Source organism: Gopherus flavomarginatus, chromosome 1, assembly GCF_025201925.1.
Source record: "Gopherus flavomarginatus isolate rGopFla2 chromosome 1, rGopFla2.mat.asm, whole genome shotgun sequence".
NCBI lineage: Eukaryota > Metazoa > Chordata > Testudines > Testudinidae > Gopherus > Gopherus flavomarginatus.
Genome location: NC_066617.1, coordinates 143,752,164 through 143,777,294, shown reverse-complemented (window position 1 = coordinate 143,777,294; position 25,131 = coordinate 143,752,164). Strand labels below are relative to the sequence as shown.

Genomic DNA, 25,131 nt, shown 5'->3' with positions numbered 1-25,131 from the left:
GTCACGGAGGTCATGGAAGTCACAAAATCTGTAGTTTCCAGAGACCTCCATGACTTGAGTCTCCAGCACCTGGGAGCAGTAGGGTCCCTTGGCACCCCTGGCATCTGGGAACTGCAGGGGCTGAGGTCCCAGCTGCAGAGGGCAGCAGGGGTGCCCCACAGCTCCCAGATGGGGTGGGGAGTAGGGGTGCCCCGGACCTCCCAGGCAGCAGGGATGCCCCAGAGCTCCCAGGCTGTGGGGAGACCCTGAGCTCCCATCCACCGCGGGCAATGGAGCCCCCGTGAACTTCCAGCCACTGAAGGAGTGCTCCACAGCTCCCAGCTGCTGTGGGAGCCCCAGAGCATGGAGCCGCCATGGGCGGCTGGGATGTCTCAGAGCTCCCGGCTGCCACAGGCAGTCGGGGTGTCCCGGAGCTCCGAGCCGCTGCGGGCTGCCAGGGTGTCCTGGAGCTCTGAGTCCTGCCATGGGCAGTGGGGGGATCTGCAGCTCTGAGCCAGGCTCCCTTGGATTATGTGGGGAGCCTGCAGCTCCCCATTTTGTCATGAATACTTTTAGTAAAAGTCACAGATAGGTCACAGGCTTCCATACATTTTTCTTTATTCATAGAATCATAGGACTGGAAGGGACCTTGAGAGATTATCTAGTTCAGTCCCCTACACTCATGGCAGGACTAAGTGCCTGTAATCTATCTGTGACTTTTACTAAAAATATGCATGATAAAATCTTAGGCTGAATCATGATTTAACAACTAGTTTAAACCTGCAAATGACCCATGCCCCACGCTGCAGAAGAAGATGGGGAATAGCTTCAGGGTATTGTGTTGCATAGTCCACAATCAAATAATATGTGCTTTTCTGAAGGGGCCCCACTAAATGCCCATCCATTCAAAGGGTACTTCCACCACTGGGAGTGGAGCCAGAGTGTCCCTTTGGGTCCTCCCAGCTGACATTCAGGGCATGAGGCACAAAAATTGCATATTTCTCTGTGTATCCCTGGCCAGAAGAATCTGAGGGCCACTGTCTTCAATGTCTTTTCCCTCCCCAAGTGTCTCACACACAGCACCGAGTGTGCTGGGTGGAGAGCCATCTGGCGGAACTTTTTGGGGACCAGGAGCTGTCTCTTGCATTTGGGGGTCCCACATTACCCTGTAAAGCCATTCATTCCAAAGCTTGAAGTGGAACCATTGCTTTAGTTGTTGAGATTTATGCTTCTCTCCATCAGAGAAGGCTATCTGCTCCCATGCCCAGCTCAGAATCTGGTCCTGTTGCTGTTCCTGCATGAAATCTTCATTCTTAGGTAGCCTTTAGGTGCCCCTGAGCTAGCAGTCAGCTGGGTTGATATTTCTGGCTGACAGGAGGGAACTTTCCCGTGGTCTTCCATCTTGGCCTGCCCCATAAACCGCCTCTGGGATTGGGTTGGTTTCTATTGCAGGGGTCACCACTCCACCATATCAGGACCCCCCTAACCATTTTCAGTCCTGCCTTAGTATCCTGGGGTAGACCAGGGTGCCCAATAGTCCTATCCAGTAGGTCTTGGTGTAGCCCCTTCCCCTCAGCTGCACTTCCGTAGTGGGGTAGGGTTAAATGTCCCAGTGTATGCACTGGAGATAGATGGGAGTGCTTGACCTGTCGAGAGACTCAACAAAGTTTTCTTGCACAATTGTTTGGTTGCATCCTGAATCTACCAGGCCTGTTACCTTAGACCCAATGACCCATACTAGGATTAGCATCTTGGCTGGGTTCTGTCTGCAAGCCGTAGTGCGTGCAGTCCAGGTCTGGCCATAGCTGCAGTCCATAAAATGGCATTCCTACCTAAAATGTCCTTTCTGTTCACACTCAAAACAGTTATCCTGTGGATCTGCGGCTAGCTGGCCCTCCTCTGGGGTTGTGGGGTTTCCCAGGGAGCATGTAACCCCCTTCCCAGGGACCTTAGTCCTCTTGCAGCTCCACCTTGGTGGCGAGGTCTGGCTCCTGAATGGGAGCAATCTGAAGTGGAGCATCCAATTCAGCAATCCTGGGCTCTCCCCCAGCCCGGCCTCCATTATGTGTCGGTGTCCTGAGTTCAGGTGCCTTGGTCCTAAGTTTCAACGAGGCCGGACCCTCTGCAGCCACATAATTCTCCATTAGGGTTATGGAATCTGCCAGTGTTGCTGGTCGATGGCGCTTCACCCATGCTTTCCCACTGGCCAGGAGAACCTGAATGAACTGCTCTAGCATGACAGGCTCCGCTACTTTTACTCTAGTCTGCTTCTCAGGGTCCAGCTAGTGCCAACACTGTTCTTTCAGGCACTGTTGCCACTACCCCGACCAGGCTCCCGGTGGGTATTTTTCCTTCCTGAAACATTGGTGGAATGTCTCAGGGTTGATAACCATGTAATCTAAAATGGCTGTTTTTACCTTAACATAATTCAGTGCCTCTATGGGGTCCAGGATCCTGTAGATGACTTGGGCAGGTCCCATCAAATACAGGGCTATGAAGATGGCCCTGTGTTCCTATGGCCAGCATGCTGCAGCAGCCAGCTCCTCAAAGGTGGTCAAGAAGGCTTCTGGGTCACCCTCGGGGCCCATTTTCGTCAGCTTGACGAGCAGGCTCGGGGGAGGGACATCACCTGAGTGTCCTGGCAACTCAGCGTTAGATGCCCTCTAGGGCTTCAGGAGTTCTGCTACTGTTGCATAGGCATTGCTGTTGCTCCTACCTCTGTGCTGCCAGCTCTCGGATTAGCTGCTGCTGCTGGGCTGCTTACTGTTGCTGCTGGCAGCTATCAGTTGCAGTAGTTGCCTCTTGTTGTTGCTGTTTTTGGACTGCCTGCTGTTGTTGGTTCACTGTTATCCATTTAAGCAGCTTTTCTGCGTCCGTGGTCTCCTTTGGGCCAGTTTTGTTGGCTGGCACCATCATTCTTCGGAACTAGGTTGATGCTCATGTTCACCACCAGTTGTCAGGGTCTTTGGTGTTCAAGCCCCAGTGGTATTGCCTAGTGTCGAGAGTCTAAGACTGGCATTAAGGGAACCCAGGATCTCCTACTCCGGCAGGTGCAACCTAAGGTCCTGTGGCTGGCCAGTTGGATCTGCAGCCTAGTGTGCACTCAACCTCAAGCCTGATCCCTGGGTCACTTCTTACCACATCTTCAGTCCCCTCCAAAGCCACAACAAGGGTTGGGTTATGAACTCACGGAGGGGGTGTATGTGTGTCCTCATTGACTGTGATCTGGAGGCTCTTCTTCAGTTGTGGCCTCCTGGCCCTGGTCACCATAGGGACCTTTAGTGGCTCTGCAGTGGGGTCTGTTCTTGGTAGTGTGGGGCTCCTGTGGGCTCTCTGCAGGAACTACCAACATAGGACTGTGCCCCTGCTCTGCCTGAGCTGGGCCACCTCCCTTTCAGCTCTGCCTCCATTGTGAGCGTGCCCAGCAGGTGTGGCTGAGCATGATCTTCTGGGCCCAAAGCTGCTTGTTAACACTTGGTTCCCTGGTGTGGGGTTTATACAATCAATAACAGACTCCCACAGTGAAAACCAGTCATGTCCTCAGTGGCAACAAACACATATGTAGTCACACTTCCCAATCCTATACTTCAGGGAAACTTTTAAAACTTTGGAAGCATTGTTTAACACAGAATCATAGAATTGTAGAACTGGAAGGGACTTGCTCTTAAAAATCTCCAATGATGGAGATTCCCCAGCCTTCCTAGGCAATTTATTCCAGTGCTTAACCACTCTGACAGTTAGGAAGTTTTTCCTAATGTCTGACCTAAACATCCCTTGCTGCAATTTAAGCCCTCTGAGGTTAACGAGAATGATTTTTCTCCCTCCTCCTTGTAACGATCTTTTATGTATTTGTAAACTGTTATCATGTCCTTTCTCAGTCTTCTCTTCTCCAGACTAAACAAACCCAATTTTTTTCCATCTTCCCTCATAGGTCACGTTTTCTAGACCTTTAATCATTTTTGTTGCTCTTCTCTGGATTTTCTCCAATTCATCCACATCTTTCCTGAAATGTGGCGCCCAGAACTGAACACAATATTCCAGTTGAGGCCTAATCAGCGCAGAGTAGAGCAGAAGAATGACTTCTCATGTCTTGCTTACAACACTCCTGCTAATACCTCCCCAGAATGATATTTGATTTTTTTGCAACAGTGGTACACCGTTGACTCATATTTAGCTTGTGATTCTCCGTAGCCCCTAGATTCTTTTCCACAGTACTCCTTCCTAGGCAGTCATTTCCCATTTTGTATGTATGCAACTGATTGTTCCTTCCTGAGCCGAGTACTTTGCATTTGTCCTTATTGAATTTAATCCTGTTTATTTCAGAGCATTTCTCCAGTTTGTCCACATTATTTTGAATTTTAATCCTATCCTCCAAAGCACTTGCAACCCCTCCCAGCTTGATATTTTCTGCAAACTTTATAAGTTTACTCTCTATGCCATTTTCTAAATCATTGATGAAGGTATTGAACAGAACCAGACCCAGAACTGATCCCTGTGGACCCCACTTGACATGTCCTTCTAGCTTGACTGTGAACCATTGATAACTACTCTCTGTGAACAGTTTTCCAACCAGTTAAGCACCCACCTTATAATAGTTCCATCTAGGTTGTATTTCTCTAGTTTACTTATGAGAAGGTCATGCAAGACAGTATCAAAAGCCTCAACTAAGGTCAAGATATACCACATCTACCACTCCCCCCACAGACACAAGTCTTGTTACCCTGTCAAAGGATACGTCTTCACTACCGGCCATATCGGCGGGTAGCAATCGATTTCTCGGGTATCGATATATCGCGTCTCATCTAGACGCGATATATCGATCCCCGAACGTGCTCCTGTTGACTTCGGAACTCCACCAACGCGAACGGCGGTAGCGAAGTCGACAGGGAGAGCCGTGGACGTCGATCCCGCGCCGTGAGGGCAATAGGTAACTCGATCTATGATACTTCGACTTCAGCTACGATATTCATGAAGCTGAAGTTACATATCTTAGATCAATCCCCCCCTCCAAGTGTAGACCAGCCCAAAGATAGCTATTAGATTTGTTTGCCATGATTTGTTTTTGACAAATCCATGCTGACTGTTACTTATCACCTTATTATCGTGTAGATGTCTGTAAATTGACTGCTTAATTATTTGCTCCATTATCTTTCCAGGTACTGAAGTTAAACTGACTGGTTTATAATTCCACGGATTGTCTTTATTTGCCTTTTTATAGATTGGCACTATATTTGCCCTTTTCCAGTCCTCTGGAATCTCTCCCATCTTCCATGACTTTTCAGATATAATAATTAGTGGCTTAGATATCTCCTCAGTCAGCTTCTTGAGTATTCTAGAGAGACTGTGATTCTAGGATGTATTTCATGAGGCCCTGCCAACTTGAAGGAATCTAACTTGTCTAAGTAATTTTTTATTTGTTCTTTCCCTATTGTGGCTTCTGATCCTACCTCATTTTCACTGGCATTCATTAAGTTAGATGTCCAATTGCTACTAAACTTGTTGATGAAAACAGAAACAAAAAAGTAATTTAGCATTGCTGCCATTTCCACATTTTCTGTTATTGTTTTTCTCTCTTCATTGAGTAATGGTCCGACCCTGTCCTTGGTCTTCCTTTTGCTTCTAATGTATTTGTAGAATGTTTTCTTGTTACCCTTTATGTCTCTAGAAAATGTGATCTTGTTTTGTGCCTAGGCCTTTCGAATTTTGTCCCTACATACTTGTGTTATTTTTTTTATATTCATCTTTTGTAATTTGACCTACTTTCCACTTTTTGTAGGACTCTTTTTTGAGTTTCAGATCATTGAAGATCTGCTGGTTAAACCAGTGTGGTCTCGTGCCATACTTCCTATCTATCCTATGCAGTGGGATAGTTTGCTCTTGTTCCTGCCTATGAAAGCACAAGACATGCTGAGCCTCCGGGGCTTTGCAGCCCAAATTAATTCTCCTGATACGGCTAGTGATCTTACCATAACTATCCAGGTCTCTAGCCAACTGCTTATTTCCTAAAAAGGAGGAATATTAGAGACAGTGACTTTAACAGCAGGTGTTGGGAGCAGCAAAACAGGGACAAAAACACCTTGCACAACAATCCCCTCCATATCCACCTGCTCAACAAGGCTAAGCGAGGCAACAAACACAACAACAACCGTACTCACGAGGAAGGTGTACATCACATTTTTAAACCCAATCACCTTCCCCTCAGCTAGAACACATTTCCGCCCATCGGTAGAGTCTGGAGGTAAAATCCACAACCCAGGGCCATGTGTTAAACCCTCAGCATCTGCAACAAATGGAGGTCTCTGTCCCCCAAGTCCAGAGAGGAGACAGAAGCCTGCTAAAACAAAAGAAGTCCTGAAATTAAATCCCAAACTCCAAAACTAAAACACAAAAAACCAAAACCCCATGTCCCCAGCAGAAAGAACATAGAAAGAACAGCAAAGCACACCCACTCTCCAGAGGCGGATTAAGATTTTTTGGGGCCTTGGGCCAGAGCAAATTGGGGGGGCCCTCCCCACCCCTTCTGCCTTTACTCCCACCCCCATTCCACCTGCAGCCTTGCCCATGGCCCCATCCTGTTCTGCCACTTCCAACTGCAGCCCCACACCTGTTCCACTCACAGCCCCACCCCTTCCACCACCTCCAAACACACACTGTGGCCAGCAATCCATTTGCTCCTTTCTGCCCATCTGAGACTGTAGAAGCTCTGTTCCCCCTGCCATGGCCCCAGGGCCGCAGCAGGGAGCGACAGCTCCCCCAACCCTGAGATCGTGGCAGGGAGCAAGAGTCGGGGAACTGGGGTTGGGGCAGAGAGGCTTCCCCCACGCCTCCCGGGGCTTCTGCCAGGAACAGGGTCAGGGCACGGGGGCTTCCCCCACCCTCCCTGGTGCTGCTACCTGGTTTGGGGTGTTGGGGCTTCCCTTACCCCACCAACCCAGTGCCTCTGCCAGGGGCTCTGTTCTTCCACCACCCAATGGCAGATCTTTTTCCAGGGCCCCCCAATTGGCCAGGGCACAGGCTCCATCGGTCCAGTGCTAATCCACCACTGCCACTCTCAGCCTCACCCCTACAATCCTCTGAAAGAGAGAGTAACAGGAAAATGGAGAGAGAGAAAAACAGAGAGAGAAACAAAGAGATGGTGATGGATATGTGCTTTCTACAGGGATATATTTGACACTAGTAAATCAACTCTGAGAATATGGCAGGTGGTTGAATAAGAACCCAGGGCCCTGGTGCTTCCCATTACCTAGGAGCGCCTTGAGAGCAGACAACAGCAGGTACAGTGTTGCAGCCACACCTGTGCTTTTTCGTTAATTTGTCTGGTGACAGAGCAGAGCAGTTTATGGACAGGTAGTGAGAAGAGTGCATTCCTCTAGCTTGGGAGAATGGCTCTTGCGATTTCTAAGCTCTGGAGTTTTTAATAAAAGTTAAACATTCGTTAGGGAAATCCAGGTGTGTCCTGGCAGTGCTTCAGTGCATGAGAGAATAGCAGGAAGATAGGATGGGCGAGAAAGAAACTAAGGCTATGTTTACACTAACTGTGGTATAACTTATGTCATTCGGTGGTATGAAAAAGCCACTCCCTTGAGCGACATAGGTTACATGACTTAAAGATTGGTGTAAGACAGTGCTATGTCTGCAGGAGAGCTTCTGCCGCCAACATAGCTACCGCCACTCAGGGGGTTGGTGTAGTTAAGCTGATGGGGGAGCTCTCTCCCATCACCTTAGAGTGGTTACATTAGAGCAGCAGTTCTCAAACTGCGGGTTGGGACCCCAAAGTGGGTCATTCGCCCATTTAAATGGGATCACCAGGGCTGGTGTTAAACTTGCTGGGGCCCGGAGCTGAAGCCAAAGCCTGAGCCCCAGCGCCCAGGGTTGAAGCTCAAGGGCTTCAGCTTCAGCACCCTCACCCAGGGCTGAAACCCTTGGGAGTCAGCTTTGCCCCCCCCACCCCCCCGCATGGGGTGGCGGGGCTCAGGCTTCCTCTTTGGCTCCCTGCCCAGGCCGGGGGATCTCGAGCTGATCTCAGGCTTCAGTCCTCCCGCCCAGGCCAGCGGATCTCAGGCTTCGGTCCTATGTCCTGGGGTCGTGTAATAATTGTTGTTGTCAGAAAGGGATCACAGTGCAATGAAGTTTGAGAACCCCTGCACTGGGAGAGCTTACATTGTAGCCATAATCTAAAGCAATGGGGTAAAAGCAAATGGCTGAGTGAGTGAAGGAGAAGAGGAGAGACCCAGGAGAGAGCAGGCAGCGGATGAGAGGGAGAGAGGGTTTCTGCACTGGATGGCAGAGTGAAACAGGACACACGTGTGTGACATAGATACTGGGAATCCATCCCTGGCACTGGCCCACCCGGAGGGAACAGGAGGAGCTGGCTCTCTTTGGATCATAATAAACTGGAATGAGGGTGTGGGCTGCTTCTCCTCACCCCCCTCCCTCTCATTCCATCTGCATTATACCACCAAATCCTGCTACTTCTCTCTGGTTTTTTGCTAAAATCGTATTTTGAAGACAACCAAAAGTGGAACATTTTCTGGGAGTGGCTGAGTGTGCCTCACACTCCAGCCAAAGTAGAGGACCAGCCAAAGGGGGAAGAGACAGCGTCTGCAGCTGAAGAGAGTGGAGATCGTGGACAACAGTGAGTGAAGGAGACGCTATCCCTTTCCCCAACACCCCACAGAATAAGTTCCAGAGAGAAGGGGAAGGAGGGGGATAATGATGGGAAACTTTTCTAAGGGTTCCAGGCAGTACCATGAGCAAATGGGTGAGAAAAAGAGAAGAAGAGGGGATGAATGTTTGGGGTGGATGGATGGGGAGAGAGAACGAATGGAGGGAGAGAGAAAATGAATTGAGAGGGGAGGTGGAAGGATAAAGAACAAAGGCAGACAGGATGCTATCTCCAATCCAAAATGTATGGAGAAGGAGCTCAAGAATGGCAATGACAGAGCAGGAGGGAGATAGATGGAGGGAGAGAGGATGAGGAGAAGGACTGCGTCTGGGAGAGGGATTTGTAGTCAGTGGGTGAGGACAGTGTCTGGCCTGCAGGGGGAAGGTCTCCCTGTTCCTGGTGCAGTTTGTGCCAGACTCTCATCTGACCTCTCTCTCTCTTTCACTTTATAGGGATGATGACTTTTGGAGCCCGTGCTCTGCTGTGCATCATAGCCCTCTCTGTCCTCCCAGCCGGTGAGTCACCACCCTATGGGAGCCACATCAGGGCTCTCTCCCCTTTCTTTGCCCTGTGGAGGCTCACACAGAGACCACTGTTCAGTGACAAGAGGGGAAGGACACACACAAAAACAGATGGAGAGTGACAAGGAAAGAACAAGGGGAGAGTGCAGGAGAGGATGGAGAGAATGCTGGAGGGAAGTTTGAAAAGCAGTGATCAGTGCCCATATGTTCTCCTTCTCCTAAGCAGCAAGGATAGGAGCAGAGAGAGGTTCAGAGACTGAATGGAGGGGAGATGCATGTTTGCAAATTGTTCCCCTTCCACGCATAGCTGCCATTTCCCTTGGTTCTGCGTGGTTGGTGGGATGCGTGGAAACAGGTTGGAGTTGCCAAGCAGAGATGGAGTCGTCAGTGAACAGCTCCTCTAAATATTATGAGCCTCCTCTGACACCGGTGTAAATCAAGAGCGGCTCGTTGGAGTCAATGAGTTACACAGGCGTGACATAGATGTATGTGAGAGGTGGTTTAAGACCAATGTTTAGAAAAAGGTGTAGCTGTAGTATGTGCTCAGGGGGGAGCACAATGTATTCTCAGCTGGATACGATGGGGGCAGCAGACAGTTGGAACCCTGGTCTCCCAGACACTGCCTGGGGCAGCGTCTCAGACCGGATATGCAGAGCACTTCCAGCTGGTCCGTGGAACTTGTTCTGTCACAGTGGTGAAAAACATCTATCAGTCTTCAAGCGCTGATGCTTCCTGCTGGTTGTTCCCCATTCCTGGCCTCATTGGCTTTTCTGACCAGTTAAGCTCAGGATTCCAAGCTTCTCTCCACCTGCTGCTTCATGTCTGTCTGTGCTCTGAGTTTCTTTGGCATAAATTTAGGTGGGATTAAATCTGCAGATGTCACAAAATCAGAGAAGGCAGCACCAAACTGAAGAGTAAGCTGGAGAGAGTGGAGAAGAGAATGAGGGATGATTCCATCTTAATGGATAGAGAGGTCTGTACCCAAGGAAAGAGAGAACCAGGGGATAGGTATCGAATAGAAGATGTAACCTGACAGCTTCACCCTTTACATTAAAGCAAGTTTATTCCATTCTTCCATCATTAGAGATCAGCCTGTGCTGAAATGTGTGGATCAAGAGAGGGACATCCCCATTATTCTGTGGCCGTTTGGATCTGGCTTGTTTCTGATCCTAATAGTACTTTTGCCCATAAGCAGGTACTGTAGCTATCACAGAGCAAATGTGAACTGGTGACTGACAGAGCAGGGAGGAGAGGCAGCCCTGGCACAATCTTGATCTTAAAGGTGACCTGCAAAGTAAAAAAAAAAAGAGGTTATGTCCTTTCTGGTGTTTTTATGATGCACGAACAAGGCTTAAAAGGGTTTTTTCCTCCTTGTTTTTTACCCCAGGCCAGGTCAACACTGAAAAGTTAGGTCAACCCAGCTACGTTACTCAGGGGTGTGAAAAATCCACATCGCGAGTGGTGTAGTTAAGCTGACCCAACCCCTGTTGTAACCAGCACTACATTGACAGAAGAATTCTTCCACTGACCTAGCTGCTGCCTCTCAGAGAGATGCATAACCTATGCCAGTGAAATAACTTCTCATGTCCGGTTAGGTAGTGTTTACACTGAAGTGCTACAGTGGCACCACTGCAGCAAGTGCCTCTGAAGCATTTCAAATGTAGACAAGCTCTTAGAAATATCAGGAATGTCCAGGTTGGTTTCTCTTTGTTTTGTTGAAGGCTAGTTGGAGATTTAGATAACTGGAGTGGGGCATTTTCACCCTCCTAGGGGGTGAGGGTGCCACATCTTTAACAATGAGTGCTTTCCTCCTAAGTGTTTGAATTAAGTAAGTGTTAATACAAGCAAACAAATTAAACAGCTGCTCTTAGTTACTTGGATTTTATAATCAGACCAGTTTTCTAGTTGTCCTTATTCTTCTGCAGATGAAAGGCTAGATAAGAAGTGAATTTCTAATGTAGAAAATAAGCAGACTCGTTTCAGACCTGCATCACAAAGAGAGAAAAAAGGGCACAACTTCATTTTCCCCCCTTTGCATGTTACCATTAAGAGATGGACCAGAGTAGGAACAGCTTTGAGAAGCAGTGGGTTATTGTACCTGGGTGATGTGTGTAATACCTGGCACTTCCTGGATCAGTGGCCAGTGAAGGTGGATAGCTGCACAGCCATTGCTGGGGACTCCACTGGACACAGAGGGTCCTGAGAGAACTCTTGAAATTCGCCAGAGTGGGATTATGCCCACGGGCCCAATTCTCCCCCTGCAGGGTACAAGTAACTATTACTGAAGTAAGAGATAAATAGGGCTCTCAATCCCCAATCCTGTAGTCCTTACTCAGGCAATGCTCCCAGTGACTTCAGTGATAACTTTGGTGGAATGCTCAAGGGTATAGTGTATAGGGCACACTTTGACAGGGCCAGTGGGGTATACTATACAGTGGGTCATTCCTACATCTGTCCTAGTTCTAATTTGCTCTGCACTACCCTGAATCACCAGCCTTTTCCTACCAAGTCTCCCCCCCCCGACACACACAGTTATGCAAATGTTTTCTTCCTCCCTTGTTTAGCAGAAAACTTTTACCTGTTTCGAGCTGCTTAAAGAAGCAGCTCTCTTGCCATTGGCATTTTGAAAGTGAACAGTGGAACTCAGTTTTTATATCTCCTCTGTTACACTGACTGCACAGGTGGCCTCCATTGCTCTCTGCCTGTTCCTTTTTCTCACCTTATAATATGCCTGCATGTAAATGATCTTCCAGCCTATTGTCAGGGAATGTGAGGTGCTCCATAACAGAGGGGAAAGATAGTCTGGTGGTTATAGCTGTTGACTGGGCACCAGGAGACCTGCCTTCTGTTCCTTACTGTGCCAATGATTGGCTCTGGGACCTCGGGTAAGTCACTTCCTCACTCAGTGCCTCAGTTCCCTGTCCTGTGCGATAGGCAGTGTGATACTTAACCTACCTCAGAGGGGGACTGTGAAGCTTAATTTGCCAATGTTTGTAAAATACAACAAGGTTTGCAAATGGTGCTGCAGAAATGCAAAGTCTAGGAACAAATCTGTGGCCCTTTACAACTCCACAGCTGTTACTGCCCACTTCCAGTTGTGCCCACTCAGACATGTATGCTAGAGCTCTTGCTCTAAAACTTCTTAAACTAAAGGGCAATCTCCTTTATCTATTAGCAGTATAGATCCCAAGATTAGAGCCGAGCAGTTCTCATTCCATCCAGTGGAGGGCAGTGGTTTCCTGTACATACATTAGCTAGTTCATGACAGTATTATTATTCATTGTAAATATATAGACTCCAGTTTATGGAAACCCCTCTTCTTTCTTTTCCCCACTCTCCCTCTCCTACCTTATCTTGCAGACTGGTTTCTACTGATGGTCAACTGTCAGGAAGTCCCAACAAGTAAGTCTTGCTGTCTGCTCTGTGTGTTTGTGTGCATGCGCGCGTGCGTGTATACAGGCTGAAAGAAAAGCAAGGTGCTGGTTACTCAGTAGGAAGTGCTAATCCCAATGCCCCAGTATGATGCTAGAGGGTATTAAGATTCTGGAGGTTTTCTCCTTTATATGAAGCCTAAAATAGGCACACAAATCACTCAAGGTTGTTAAAATTCTGATGGTACTTTGTGCAGGGATAGGTGTGTTGGTCCTAATGTCCTGGATAATCATATTCTATCTCACTGCTATTCAGTTCTTCATTTCCTGGCCTCAGCTGTTGTGTAGTGCAGTTATGCAATGTTAAACAGCTGTCATGTTCTATCCCAGACATGGTGGTTTTTATTAATCATTTGTATTATGGTAGCACTCAAAGACCCCATTCGGGTTTGATATCTCATTGCACTAGGTGTATTCACACACACATAGTAAGAGATAGTCACTATCCCAAAGAACTTTCAATATAATTTAAGCCAAGACAGGGGACAAGGATAACAGTGATAGTGGTTACAAAGACTAGCTAGGTGCCCAATTAGCAGGTTTTCAGTCACTAATAGATATTAGGATGTGTGTAGATATATGTATGTGTGTATTTATATCTGTGTGTATATACACACACAGATACACGCACAGATACAAATAAATTAATCTCAGCAATCCCTATGGGCTCTCTACCCAGTCACTACTATTTAGCAATTTACTGTAAGCATTATGATAAAAGTGGATCTCTAGGAAGAATTTAAAGGAGAACAGGGTCATGGCTTTATAGAATAGCTGGGCAAGAGCATTCCCTGTGGAGGGAGTAGCATGGAAGAAAGCTCAAAAAAGTCTGTGGGAGAAGCACCTAAAGTGGATGATTGAGGCTGGCATCACTGGCACAGTAGAGTAAGGCAATGCAGTAAGAGACAAAACCACATAAATATAGGGAGGTAGAATTCTGAAGGACCTTTAAAGGTGAGGACATGAACCTGATGTAATGAAGAAGGAGGTGCCTGTAGAGGGGACTGATGTAGTGAGAGTGACAAGCAAAGCTCTTTGCAGCTGGGGTTGAATGGACAGGAGAGGGGTGGTATGGATGTCAGGGATCCAGAGATTGCAGAAATCAAGATGGGAGAAGATGAGGCCCTGGATGAGAACTTTAGCTGTGTGAACAGAGGGAAAAGATTAGATCTTAAGATGTTATGGAGGAAGGAACTCCAAAATATGGACATGGCATGGAGGTGCAGGACAAGAGGCAGGGAAGAACCAGAGATGTGGGTGTGTTTCAGTGCTGAGTAAATAAGCTCTGTATGTACCAATCTGCAAAGCGCTTTAGAGTGCTTCAAGAATTCATTATTATTTATTATGGTTCTGAGTGCATGTATTTCTTTGTGTGCACTGGGATTGTTTGTGAATTGATGCTTTATAGCAAAGGATAGTGAGAGACAAGGAGGATCCTGGAATCTGAGAACTTAACACTGAGTCACTCTGTAACAGTAGGAAGTTAGAGAAACCTTATTGCAACCTCAGTGGTACCCAAGTGTGGAACATTTGGTATATAAGGAGAGCAAGGTCTAGTGGTGAGAACAGTGGACTATATGTCAGGAGACCTGGATTCTGCTCCTGGCTTTACCACTGACTCACTGTGTAGTTTTGGGCAAGTCACATTCTCTCTCTTTGCCTCAGTTTTCCCCTCTGTAAGTGGGATTATGATAGTTACCTACCTCCAAGGAGAGGTGAGAGGATAAATGAGTTAATGTTTGTACAGTGCTTTGAAAACATAAGGTGCCACATGACTATGCCCTCTCCTCTCCAAGGCAGACCTTGCCTTAGCCAAACATCCTTAGTCATCTCACAGCTACACTCCTGCAACACATTCTACCCTCAAAGGCTTCTTGGAAGCTGTGACTCTTGCAGAATGTGGCCACCAAACTTCTGTATAGGGAACAGGATTGGGAGCACATCACACCCACACTCCACTTGCCCAGCTTTACACCTCTCTGCAGTTTGGGCTAGGTTCAACCCAGTTCACCCTGAACTCCTTAGCTGTCCATCCCAAAGAAGAGTGCTGCAGGAACCCTGAGCAGGGCAGCTCCTCACCTCCGACATCTCTCCCTCCAGCATGGCCACCCAAGATGGGCCAGAGCTGAGAAGTCAGGATCTGGATCCAGAGTTCAGTAGGGGTTTAGAAATGGGGTTTGTTGATGGCCCATCTGTGTCTTTACAGTGTCCTTTACAATACAACCCTGGAGTTCCCTGCTGTTGTTGGGGTTCTCTCTGCACTCCTCACAGGGAGGTTAGTTTGGGATAGAGGCGTCCTGGTCTATAGGAAATGGCTGTTTGACACTTGAACTAACCTATGTGCACAGGGCACCTTGATCCTCTGGGGATAGGTGCATTATAAGAAGCAGTGAAATGTGAAGCTCAGGCCCTGAGCTGAACTTCCTGGGGTGGTGGCAGGGGGGAAGAGACTTCTCGTGAAATAGCAGAGGATTTGGAGGGGTTCACTGACACATCTGGGCAGCACTGACTCAAATTACATGCATGTTTGCTGACAGCTAGTGGCCCTTCTAGGGATTCCACGGGACAGATATTGAGCAATGGGGAAGGCTAGTAATAAGCAAGCTGTAAGGGGGGTGAAGGGAGAAGAAGTAAACAGAGATGGACATGTTATTAATTCCTTTAGGAATATCCCCCTGATGTGTTCTCTAGCCAATCCCAGGCCAATGGAGGCAGAAAAATCAGTGCCCAGGGTAGGGGAGATATGGAGGCCTCTCTCCCAAGATGGGTGGTCAGAGCAAGATTAGTAATAATTCAGTTTTTGCATGCAAAACACACTGCTATGAGATTGAAGGCTTCCAGTGGGCATCCCAAGTCCCAGGAGGGGGTGGATAGAGGTGGGGAGAGGCACCGTGTGAATATTTACTGGATAGGCTCACGCTATCTTAGGGGCCCATCATGGCAGCTAGAATCATCTGGCCCACTATGGTTAACCAAGACCAAGTGTAAACCTTCGTAAGAGCCAGAGGAAAAGCCATGACAGCAGGGCCCAGGCTCTGGAATGCCTGTTCAAAGAAGATCAGGAAGAGTCCTTCCCTGATCATCTTGGGGCCCCACTGAAATACCCGCCTCTCCCCCTGCAGCACTTCCCAAGGTACTGGAACAGAAGAAAACCTACAACACATTCATAGTGAAAAGTCCACAGTTAGAATAAATAATAATTATATAATAATATAACGAAGAGAGGGCTGGGGACTGATGGTCTCTTCTAGAAGGATCTCACTGTTTCTAATTATCCCCTCACGCCCAGTGCTTCTAGGCGTGGTAGTTCATAGCCCCAGCACCTCTGGGCTTGCCATGTCAGTTATGAAAGCAAAACAGATTGCTTGAGCCCCAGCACCTCTTCCATTACAAATTAAGCACTGCTCACACTACCTGGATAGCATGGCAAAGAACACTTTGGGAATGCTAGAGAAAGATTGAGAATCAGGCTATGTTTATGCTACAAGCCAGGAGTGTGAGCACCAGCTTGTGTACACATACTCTCATTAGCTCAATGAGAGCTAGCGCTAGTGTAAATAGTAGCGTAGCCATGGTGGCATGGGCAGCAAAGCTTAGCCGTGCCAAGTACAAACCCACCTGAAACCTCTGGACACGTACTCAGCAGGGCTAAGCCATGCCGCCACGGCTACTGCCTGTGCTAACATAGCTACTCTGCTCTAGCTCTCATCAAGCTAACTTGAGAATGCGCATGCCAGCTGAGAATTATGCCCCTTACTCGTAATGTAGACATAGCCTCAGAGAGAACACCAGATAGATAGAGGGTGTATGTTTGAGGTGGATTAGTGGTGATGCAGTTCAGGAGGGGAATGCAGGCTTCAACTTTTTGCCATCAGTGAGTTAGGTTCAAATAGGACCTAAGGGCACAACCGGAAGGACTTTTACTGGGTTTAAACTTAGTCCTTTTTGGTACTCATCATACAAAATCCAGCATACAGAGAGACTTAAGGGTTGGAATAGCAGGGGGGTTGCAGAGTAGGACTGAGGGGCATTGGCAGAGCTGTGTGGGGAGCTCAGGACTGGAATAGCAGGGGGGCTGGACCAAAAACTCAAAGCAGGATCTTTCAGATCATTCTCTCTTTTTCCAGTTACACCTGACATCGAACCTGTCAATGGTGACTTGAGTAAGTTTAGTCTTCTGACAGTGGGACCACTCAGGGCCTTCCTTTCCCTGCTAATCCCTACTCCCAGCTGTATCACCACTAGAGATCCCCTTCGCCTCACACTCAGAGTCCCACTTTCTCCATTGCCCCTAACTCCAGCTGTAACTCTCCAGAAATTCCTCTTTCTTTACACACTTGTTTTTTGTCCAAAAGAAAAAGCCTGATACCGAAGGCATAGTAGCACATCAACAAGGTGTGGTACATCTGCTTTAATATAAATGTCTGTCTTTTGAAGGAGACATTAACCTGATCTCTCTTCTGGCCTGTCTCTGGGTCAGCACCTAAGGCTGACACCCCAAGGCAGGGTTTGATCAAGGGTGGAGAGCAACCACGCTGTTAGAAGGAATGTGAGCTCCCTTTTGCCCCACCTCTGGGGGTTCCAGTGCCCATACCACAGGACACTAGTGTGGCAAAGGATACTGCTTTGTGAGAGGAGCTGTTCTCCCTTGGGTAAGGCATTCCCCATGCTCCTTCCTTTACACTTAAGGGCCCCTGCTTTTCACTGTTTATTTTAGAAGCATAGCAAAGAATCCAAAATTCACAAATCCTTTGTTTTCTAGCTCCAGCTGCCATTGTAAACACAACAGAGATACCAGGTATGTTTAGTTTTGAGATTCAAAGTAGGGGCTATGGAGCCTGTCACCTCTAGGGCATTATTTCCTATCCAGTTCGAACATAGAAATAGCCAGATTGGATCAGACCAGACCTGACCAGATCCATTTGGGCAGTACTAGATGCTTCAGAGGGAGGTGCCAGTACTGGTCACCGTCACAGGAAAGGATACTGGATTAGATGGACCAGTAGTCTGACCCAGTATGGCTGTTTTTATATTCAAGTAACCCCATACTGGACAGTTATGGAATAATCTGCTCATAAGGGAAGTTTCTTCCTGACCCCACAAGATAAGTGGCCAAGTTATAACCTGAAGCATGAGGTTTTATATCCTTTATAAAATTGCATCTTAAATAATATGGCTGCAGATGCTATTATTTGCATAAATGTCCATTCAGAATTATTCTAAACTCTGAGTACCATTCTGTTAGTGAGTTCCACAGGTTCATTGTATACTGTACTGAAAGTTCTCTTGTTTTTGTATTATGAGCTAAGGGGAATAGAAATGCTTTATCCTCATCCTCTAGACCATTTATTATTTAGTATGACACCTTTATCAGGGTTTCTCTTCTCTAAACAGTCCCAGCACCTCAAGAATATCAGGAAATGGGGTATGGAGCCTTTAGTATCTTGAGCACTAAATCCAATCCAGCCCCAGTTTGGAGGCTTTTGTAAAATGAATTGAAGCTTGCAGTCCAGTGCCTAGTGAACTTGTGTCCACATCATAATGGCCTTTGGCATTCATTTGCACCTATGTGTGTTCCCAGAATGCCGTGAGGAGCAGTTCCCTTGCACACGCCTGTACTCCGTTCACAAACCTGTGAAACAGTGTATCAGTTACCTGTGTGTTACCAGGTAAGAAGCCTGCAATCCCCAGGAGAAAAACCAAGTCACTGTCACAAAGAGCATGTCCAGCTCCAAAAGTGTGTGCTCTAGGGAGACACAAGGGTTCTATCCCAAGTTCTAATCCCTCTGAGGGAAGGGAAGTGGGTGAAGTGAATCCTAAGAGTGTAATTGAGGTTCTTAACTAATGCAGTGTAATACTTAATATATTTGTAACTCTTTGAAGTTGTAAAATGTTTTGTGAGCATTGGGCCAAATCTTGAAGTCCCCACACAGGCAAAATGCCTTATTGACATCAATAGAGGTTTTGCCTTAGTGAGGACTGTCTGGAACTCAGGATTTGCCTCGTTTGAATGATTATTGCCTATATCATTTTTTGTTCTCATGAATCTGAATCTCTCTCTCCCATCCTTGACATGATTCTGGTGGCCTCTCATCCCCTCAGTGTGCGTCGCATGTACATAATAAACAAGGAGGTGTGCTCTCGTGTGGTCTGCAAGGAGGATGAAGTCATGCAAGGTGAGTGATGGCTGGGTGGAGGAGCAGCAGAGCAGAGCTCTGTGGGCAAGGGGGGCAGCCTTGTTCAGGTATGCTTTCCTTTATAAGAAACTGTACCGTGCCTGTCGAGTGACATTTCTCTCTGGGGGAACTAGTGGTTGATGGGACAGTGGCACAAGGTGGCTGGCCTTTAAAGAGGTTGGGGCTCAACTTCCAACCCTCCTGAGCTCCCCTCACTCCCTGCTTCTTGACAGGGGTGGCTGTACCACCCTATAAGATGCAATCATAGGGGGAATCCATGCCCACCTCTACTACGGATTTCTGGCCCTGTAACCTACACTGTGCAGTCTACAAAATGGGACCTAATGGAACCTCTTCCCTTTTACCTCTCTACTTGGTGGCTGCTTCTAGGAGCAGCGTGGGGCCACCAGCCACGGCATGCAGGATTTGCTGCCGGCTGGGACTCGAGGGCAGGTTGTCAGATATTTGTCCGGCATTTGGGGTGGCCCCCTGTCATTGGGGACCCCATGCCACCACACAGTTTGTTTCATGGTAAATCTACTCCTGTTTATGCCAGTATCGTGTTGTCCATACTATGGGGTAGCACATATATAACTATATCTCTTTCTAAATGCATATAGTAAAAGCAGTAAAAGAAGTACCTGTAGACCAGTCCCAACAGCCATGTTTTTATTGCTGTTAATCCTGGAGAGCCCATAAAGCTATGAGAGAGCAAATTTATTCTGCTTTGTGCATTATCAGTAGAATCATTAGCTGGCTTCCCACTGGGGAAACTTTATTGCTGGTAAAAAGAACAGGAGTACTTGTGGCACCTTAGAGACAAACAAATTTATTTAAGCATAAACTTTCGTTGGCCAAAACCCACTTCATCGGATGCATGCAGTGGAAAATACAGTAGGAAGATATATATATACACAGAGAACATGAAACAATGGGTGTTACCATACACATTCTAATGAGAGTGATCAGCTAAGGTGAGCTATTACCAGCAGGAGAGAAAAAAACTTTTTGTAGTGGTAATCAAAATGCTCCATTTGCAGCAGTTGACAAGAAGTTGTGAGGAACAGTGTGTGTGTGTGTGGGGGGGGGGGAGAATAAACATGGGGAAATAGTTTTACTTTGTGTAATGACCCATCCACTCCCAGTCTTTATTTAAGCCTAATTTAATGGTGTCCATTTTGCAAACTAATTCCAATTCAGCAGTCTCTCGGAGTCTGTTTTTGAAGTTTTTTTGTTGTAATATTGCGACTTTTAGGTCTGTAATCGAGTGACCAGGGAAATTGAAGTGTTCTCTAACTGGTTTTTGAATGTTATAATTCTTGACGTCTGATTTGTGTCCATTTATTCTTTTACGTAGAGACTGTCCGGTTTGGCCAATGTAGTAGTACCAATGCTGGTAGTGAAGCAAGAAGCAGAGAGAATTTACCTGGATTTTCAGGTCCCAGTTTTGAGTATGTGACAGCAGCTTTTAGAAAACTCCTCTTGATTTGTAAACCAAGCTGAAATTGACACAAAAGGAAGGAGCTGGAATTTGAGGATTTGCAGAGTCACTTCTCTAATAGAAACTGCAACTTTAATCCCAAGTTAATATTAACTTCTAGAGATGAGCCAGAGCAGAGAGTTCAGATCTAGACTCAAACATCCTCAAAATTTGGGGACAGGGGAGACAGGCCAAACCAAACCCTTGGATCTGAACAGTTAGAAAGATAGGAAGCAACTCAGCTGCAAAATCCACATGTGGATCCAGATCTGAAGTTCCACAAAGCTCTGTATTAACACTGAGAACGGATCAAATCAGTAGCCAAATAAATAGTTTAAGCAGGCTCTAGCAATGGGTTTTAAAGACTTGGTTTCACCTGGAATTTACATGGTGTTCCTTGATTAATAGATTAGGATCTACAAATACTGGGCAAGTCTTTACTAAAAGGTAACCAGGGGAAATCTGGTGTAACTCCTCTGAGTTTAAAAGAGTGGCTTCTGACTTACATTAGTGTAAATGAGGGCAGAATCTAGCCCAGTCTTTATCCAGGCAAAACTCCCAGTGATGTCAGTGTGAATTGTGCCTCCATAAGGCCAGAATGAATTCTGAGTAAAGGCTTCAGGATTCATTTCTCTATCCCGTTTAAATCAGTGTCCATCACAAGTTTATATGGACAACGTCAAGATTGTATTGCTAATTGTTCATGTGATGAACTGAGGTTGAATGAAGCCCTAATTCTCTGTCTCATATCTCTCTGCAACTCTCTTCTTTGTCTCCAGATGAGATCTGCCGCCAGCTGGCTGGCCTCCCCCCTCGACGCCTCCGCCGCTCTGGTCAGCCCCGAGGCCCTCCCTGCAGATGGGGCCAGAACAAGGAGCTGAATAAGCCTGATGCTCTGTGAGCTACAAATAGTAGGAGAGAGAGAGGGAAAGGGAAGAGGAGAATCATTGTCAACCCACCATCTACAACCCCAAACAAGTCCTACTGGCCCTTCAGCAACACCAGCTCCCTCCGCCCCACACTTCAGGTGGTGCAGTGCATGGGGTCCTCTCTGATAGTGGCTGCTGTCTCCTCTAAAGGGTGCTCATGTTTTTTATCCCAAACTTGATCTTGTAGGCCGGGATCAGCCTATTTCCTGCACTGCTGCATCTCTTGTTCTCCTCCCCCACACCCAAGAGAGAGATGAGGGTGGAGACAGAATGTAGGTCTCCTACAATTCACAAATCCTTAGGGAGGCCCAGGCCTGGTCACCACAGCACTCCTTGGATGGAGCAAACCTGAGTGTCCTCATGACTACACAGCTCAGTAAATCCTAGGATGCTGGGCCCAGCCCCTGCAGATCTTCCAGCCCCCAACGATCTAAAATCCTCAGGACCAGTACTCTGGTAACATTTCAAGAGAGGTCAGGAATAGGAATCAAATCTGGTTTTCTTGCATTGGCATCAGAGTGAAAGTCCTTAGAGTATCCCATCCCAGTCTCAGGGGACTGAGACAGCAGTTTACTACCTGGCAGCCTAGTGTTAGTCACTAGGAGACTCCATGCCCCATCTCTACACTACTCAGTGCCAGAGAAATGACAAGTGTGGGACTGAGAATTAAACCTTGACAACCCCCAGCTACAATTCAAGACAAGTGTCATAGGCCCTGCAGGCAGTAGTTCATTTATAACCAGCTCTGGGAGGCTTTGAATCCCTTTGTTACAAGCCACCTGCCTTTGTCATAGGAACAGTAGCCAATGAAGAATCTTTGCTTAGCAGAGCAATCTATTTTTCACAATACAAACATAAGATTTATTGAGAAGTATGCCGATCTTCCTCCTAGCCCACCCTCTCCACTCCTCCTAGCTCTACGCCACACCCAGGGGATTCACAGCAAAGGTATCACTGCAAACAATCCAAGCAAATGGCAGTTAGTTGAGCTCCTGTGCCGGGGAAGGGCAAAAGTGAAGAATTGGTACATCAAGGAGATGGGCTGGGAACTTGGTACCTCCTGGTGTAAGAGGCATGGAACAGTTGGGTCTTTCAAATAAAGAACGGGTTTGTCCTGGATAATTTGGGGAAGTCTTGGCTCAGCCCAGGTTTATACATATCAAATACAATGTCACAGCTGCTTTAAAAGTCTCTGTGGAATTCCCCTCCCACCCCAGCACCAGGAGCTCTTGCAGAAGGCAGGAAATGTGTGTTGGGTTGGCACAGGGAAAAAGAGAGGGACTAAATTGTTGGGCACTGGCAAGGTAACTCGGTCCTACTTCACAATGCAAGGGGATGAGAGTCCCATGGCCAGAGGAGTGGGCACACATGCAGAGATAAGCCAGCTGTGTGGAAGAGATTTCATTTCCCTAGCACTAGGCTGTTCCATTGTGGTCTGGGGCAGAAGTGAGCCATCTGGGGCAGAGTGGGAGAAGATTTGTGAAATATACTTACAGTGGTGTGGTCACTTATCCAGCACCCCATCCCAGCCAGGGGCTGCTTTGCAGGCACCCTGCCCCTAATTTCTTACAGGTCCCTTAAGCCCCCCCCCATCTCTGTTGGGGCTAACACCACTCCTTTCTCAGTCCGGTTTAATGTCAAACAAAGCTCACACAGACCTCAGAGTCCTTAATCACAAAATAACCCAAACAGCCCCCAATGAGTCTCCACTATAAAGCCAAAATCATCACCTCCCCTACACCACTCTGCTAACGCTGAGCCCTCTGGCACAGCCCCCTCACTAACAGTCTCAACCAGAGCCTTCCAGGAGCCTGCCGCCTTTTATATTAGAATACCCAATTCCCCTCAGGTGAGGCTAATCTCATTATCAGGATTGTTTTAGGCCCAGGCTCTCCAGCTCCTGGGAAAGCCACCCTTTTACAATACTGATGGGTCTTAATCACCATAGCAGTGCAACTTAACTATGGCAACAGGGTCAGCTAGGGCCATGCAGTTGTGTAGTTTGTCCCTCTACAGCTAGGGGCAGGGAGGAGAGTAGGCAGGGCTCAGTCTCTAACAAAGTTCTTGTTCCCAACTATAAGGGAAGGCCAGTTTGTTTAGTTCCCCACCTCTTGATATATTGGGCATAATTCCACTTGGTAGGAGCAGCATTCTGCCATATATGGCCTGGGTGACACAATAAAGAGGAGAGAGGGCTAGATACAGGAAGAGTTCCGCTATATAAGGGCAAAGTTGCCCTACATAAAAGCCTCTTAAGAGCGGACAAATGTCTACTTTGTACAGAGAGAAGCTGTGTTACATCCTACTTAGGGGAAGATACCCTATTGTAGAGGCAGATTTTTCCTATGTAGGGGCAGGGATCTGCTCTACAGGGGCTGAATTTTTCTCTACAGACCCACTATATAGGGGAGTGAGTTCCAAGGTAAGCAGGGAGTTTACCCATCCCTGGGAACTATAGGGGCATAATTCTCCTGTGCAGAAGGCAGAGTTCCTCTATGTAGGTAGAGACTCACTACATAGGGAGCAGAGCTTTGCCCTAGGTAAAGGTTGAGTTCATACAGGGAGCAGATGCCTGCTACATTGGGAAGAAGTGACTTAAAGCTAGGATTCTGCTCCCATTGAAGTCAATGGCAAAATTCCCATTAACTTCTATGGTACAGGATCAGGGCCTTAAATAGTCCTGCCAATTGGAGGAGAGTGGAGATAAAAATGTTGGAAGGAAGTGGAATTAGACCAAGTCTCCTCTCTGAATATAGAGTTGAATGTAAACATATATAGATATATAAATATATTACATAATTACTGTACAGTATATCTAAATCTCACGTTCACACAGTTTGGGGGAATGCATTAGAAACCTTTGCTGTTGCTTAAATCTCACACTGCATGCAGGGATTGTAAGTGGAATTCCCCTGGGAGAACACTGTCAGAACATTATAGTTCATGTAATGCACACCAAAACATTAAAAGAAAATGTTATTTCTGATTAGTCTTGGCAACTCGTGTTCTGGCTTATTTGTCATTGCTTTTCCTTTTGTTTCCTCCTGACCTGCAGCCAGTTCTGGGCCTCCAACACAACTCTGCCTATATACCTCAACATTTCCCTGACCTGCAGCAGCTCTTGCTATTCCACTCCTGGGATTCCCTCACAGGTCTGCTGATGTCCCTCAATCCTGACGTGCAGCACTCCCAGTCCTGGACTTCCTATATAGCTCTGCAATTGCACCTCATTCCTGATGAGCTGGGCCCTGTGGCATTTCAGTATTTTATTTAGAGATTCCTGTAATCTCTTTAGGGCATTTGTTTTCCCAGCTGATTAAACCAGTTTATCCAGAGTTTTAGTTGTGACCACTGAGGACTAGAATAACTCGTGCCATCTAAGATTTCACTCTGAGAAAATAATTCCTTAGTAAGAAAACACCCTGCTTTGGTGATGGGAATGTACCACTGTCCAGTTGAAGAAGGGATGGGGATGGAATATATTTTTTCACAACCCAGGCAGAATCTACTGAACCATCTAAACTCAGAAATATGAGTAACTCAGATCCATTGCATCATTTAAGAGTCACATTTTATACAAGAAGTAAATGTCTCTCCAGTTCATTCCAGATTAGGATTATGAAGATTTCTCCCTAAGATGTCTGCTTGTCCCATAAACTCATCTCAGACTGACTGCACCTGGGAGATTTCAAGTTCATGTTTTTGTTTGTTTAGACAGAACTTCTAGAAACACAGGGAATGCCTATGGCCCAATTAGTCCAACATCCTGTCTCCAATCCTGTGGCCAATGATGGATGCTTCATTGTGTAAGATACCCACAATGCACCTCATAGTACAAAACCTTCTTCTTCGAGTTATTGCTCATTTCCATTCCAATTAGGTGTGCGACCCAACGGATACTGCTAGGGGAAAAATCTTCCGGCTGCCGTGCACACGGCATGCACCCACTT

The 25,131-nt window shown here is 47.0% G+C and overlaps 1 protein-coding gene across 2 annotated transcripts; it reads left to right on the top strand.

Moving 5' to 3' along the window:
* The first annotated feature begins 8,413 nt into the window (after positions 1-8,413).
* Positions 8,414-24,170, top strand: MFAP5 (microfibril associated protein 5). Of its 2 annotated transcripts, none has more exons than XM_050944961.1 (8): positions 8,414-8,614; positions 9,097-9,159; positions 12,526-12,567; positions 16,724-16,759; positions 17,359-17,394; positions 18,178-18,265; positions 18,699-18,772; positions 21,032-24,170. In XM_050944961.1, the coding sequence occupies exons 2-8, from the start codon at positions 9,099-9,101 to the stop codon at positions 21,151-21,153; spliced, it is 459 nt and encodes a 152-aa protein (XP_050800918.1). In that variant the 5' UTR covers positions 8,414-8,614; positions 9,097-9,098; the 3' UTR covers positions 21,154-24,170. The 2 variants fall into 2 exon arrangements, with proteins under 2 accessions (XP_050800918.1, XP_050800910.1); XM_050944953.1 differs by lacking the exon at positions 8,414-8,614 and adding an exon at positions 8,638-8,740.
* The last annotated feature ends 961 nt before the right edge of the window (positions 24,171-25,131 follow it).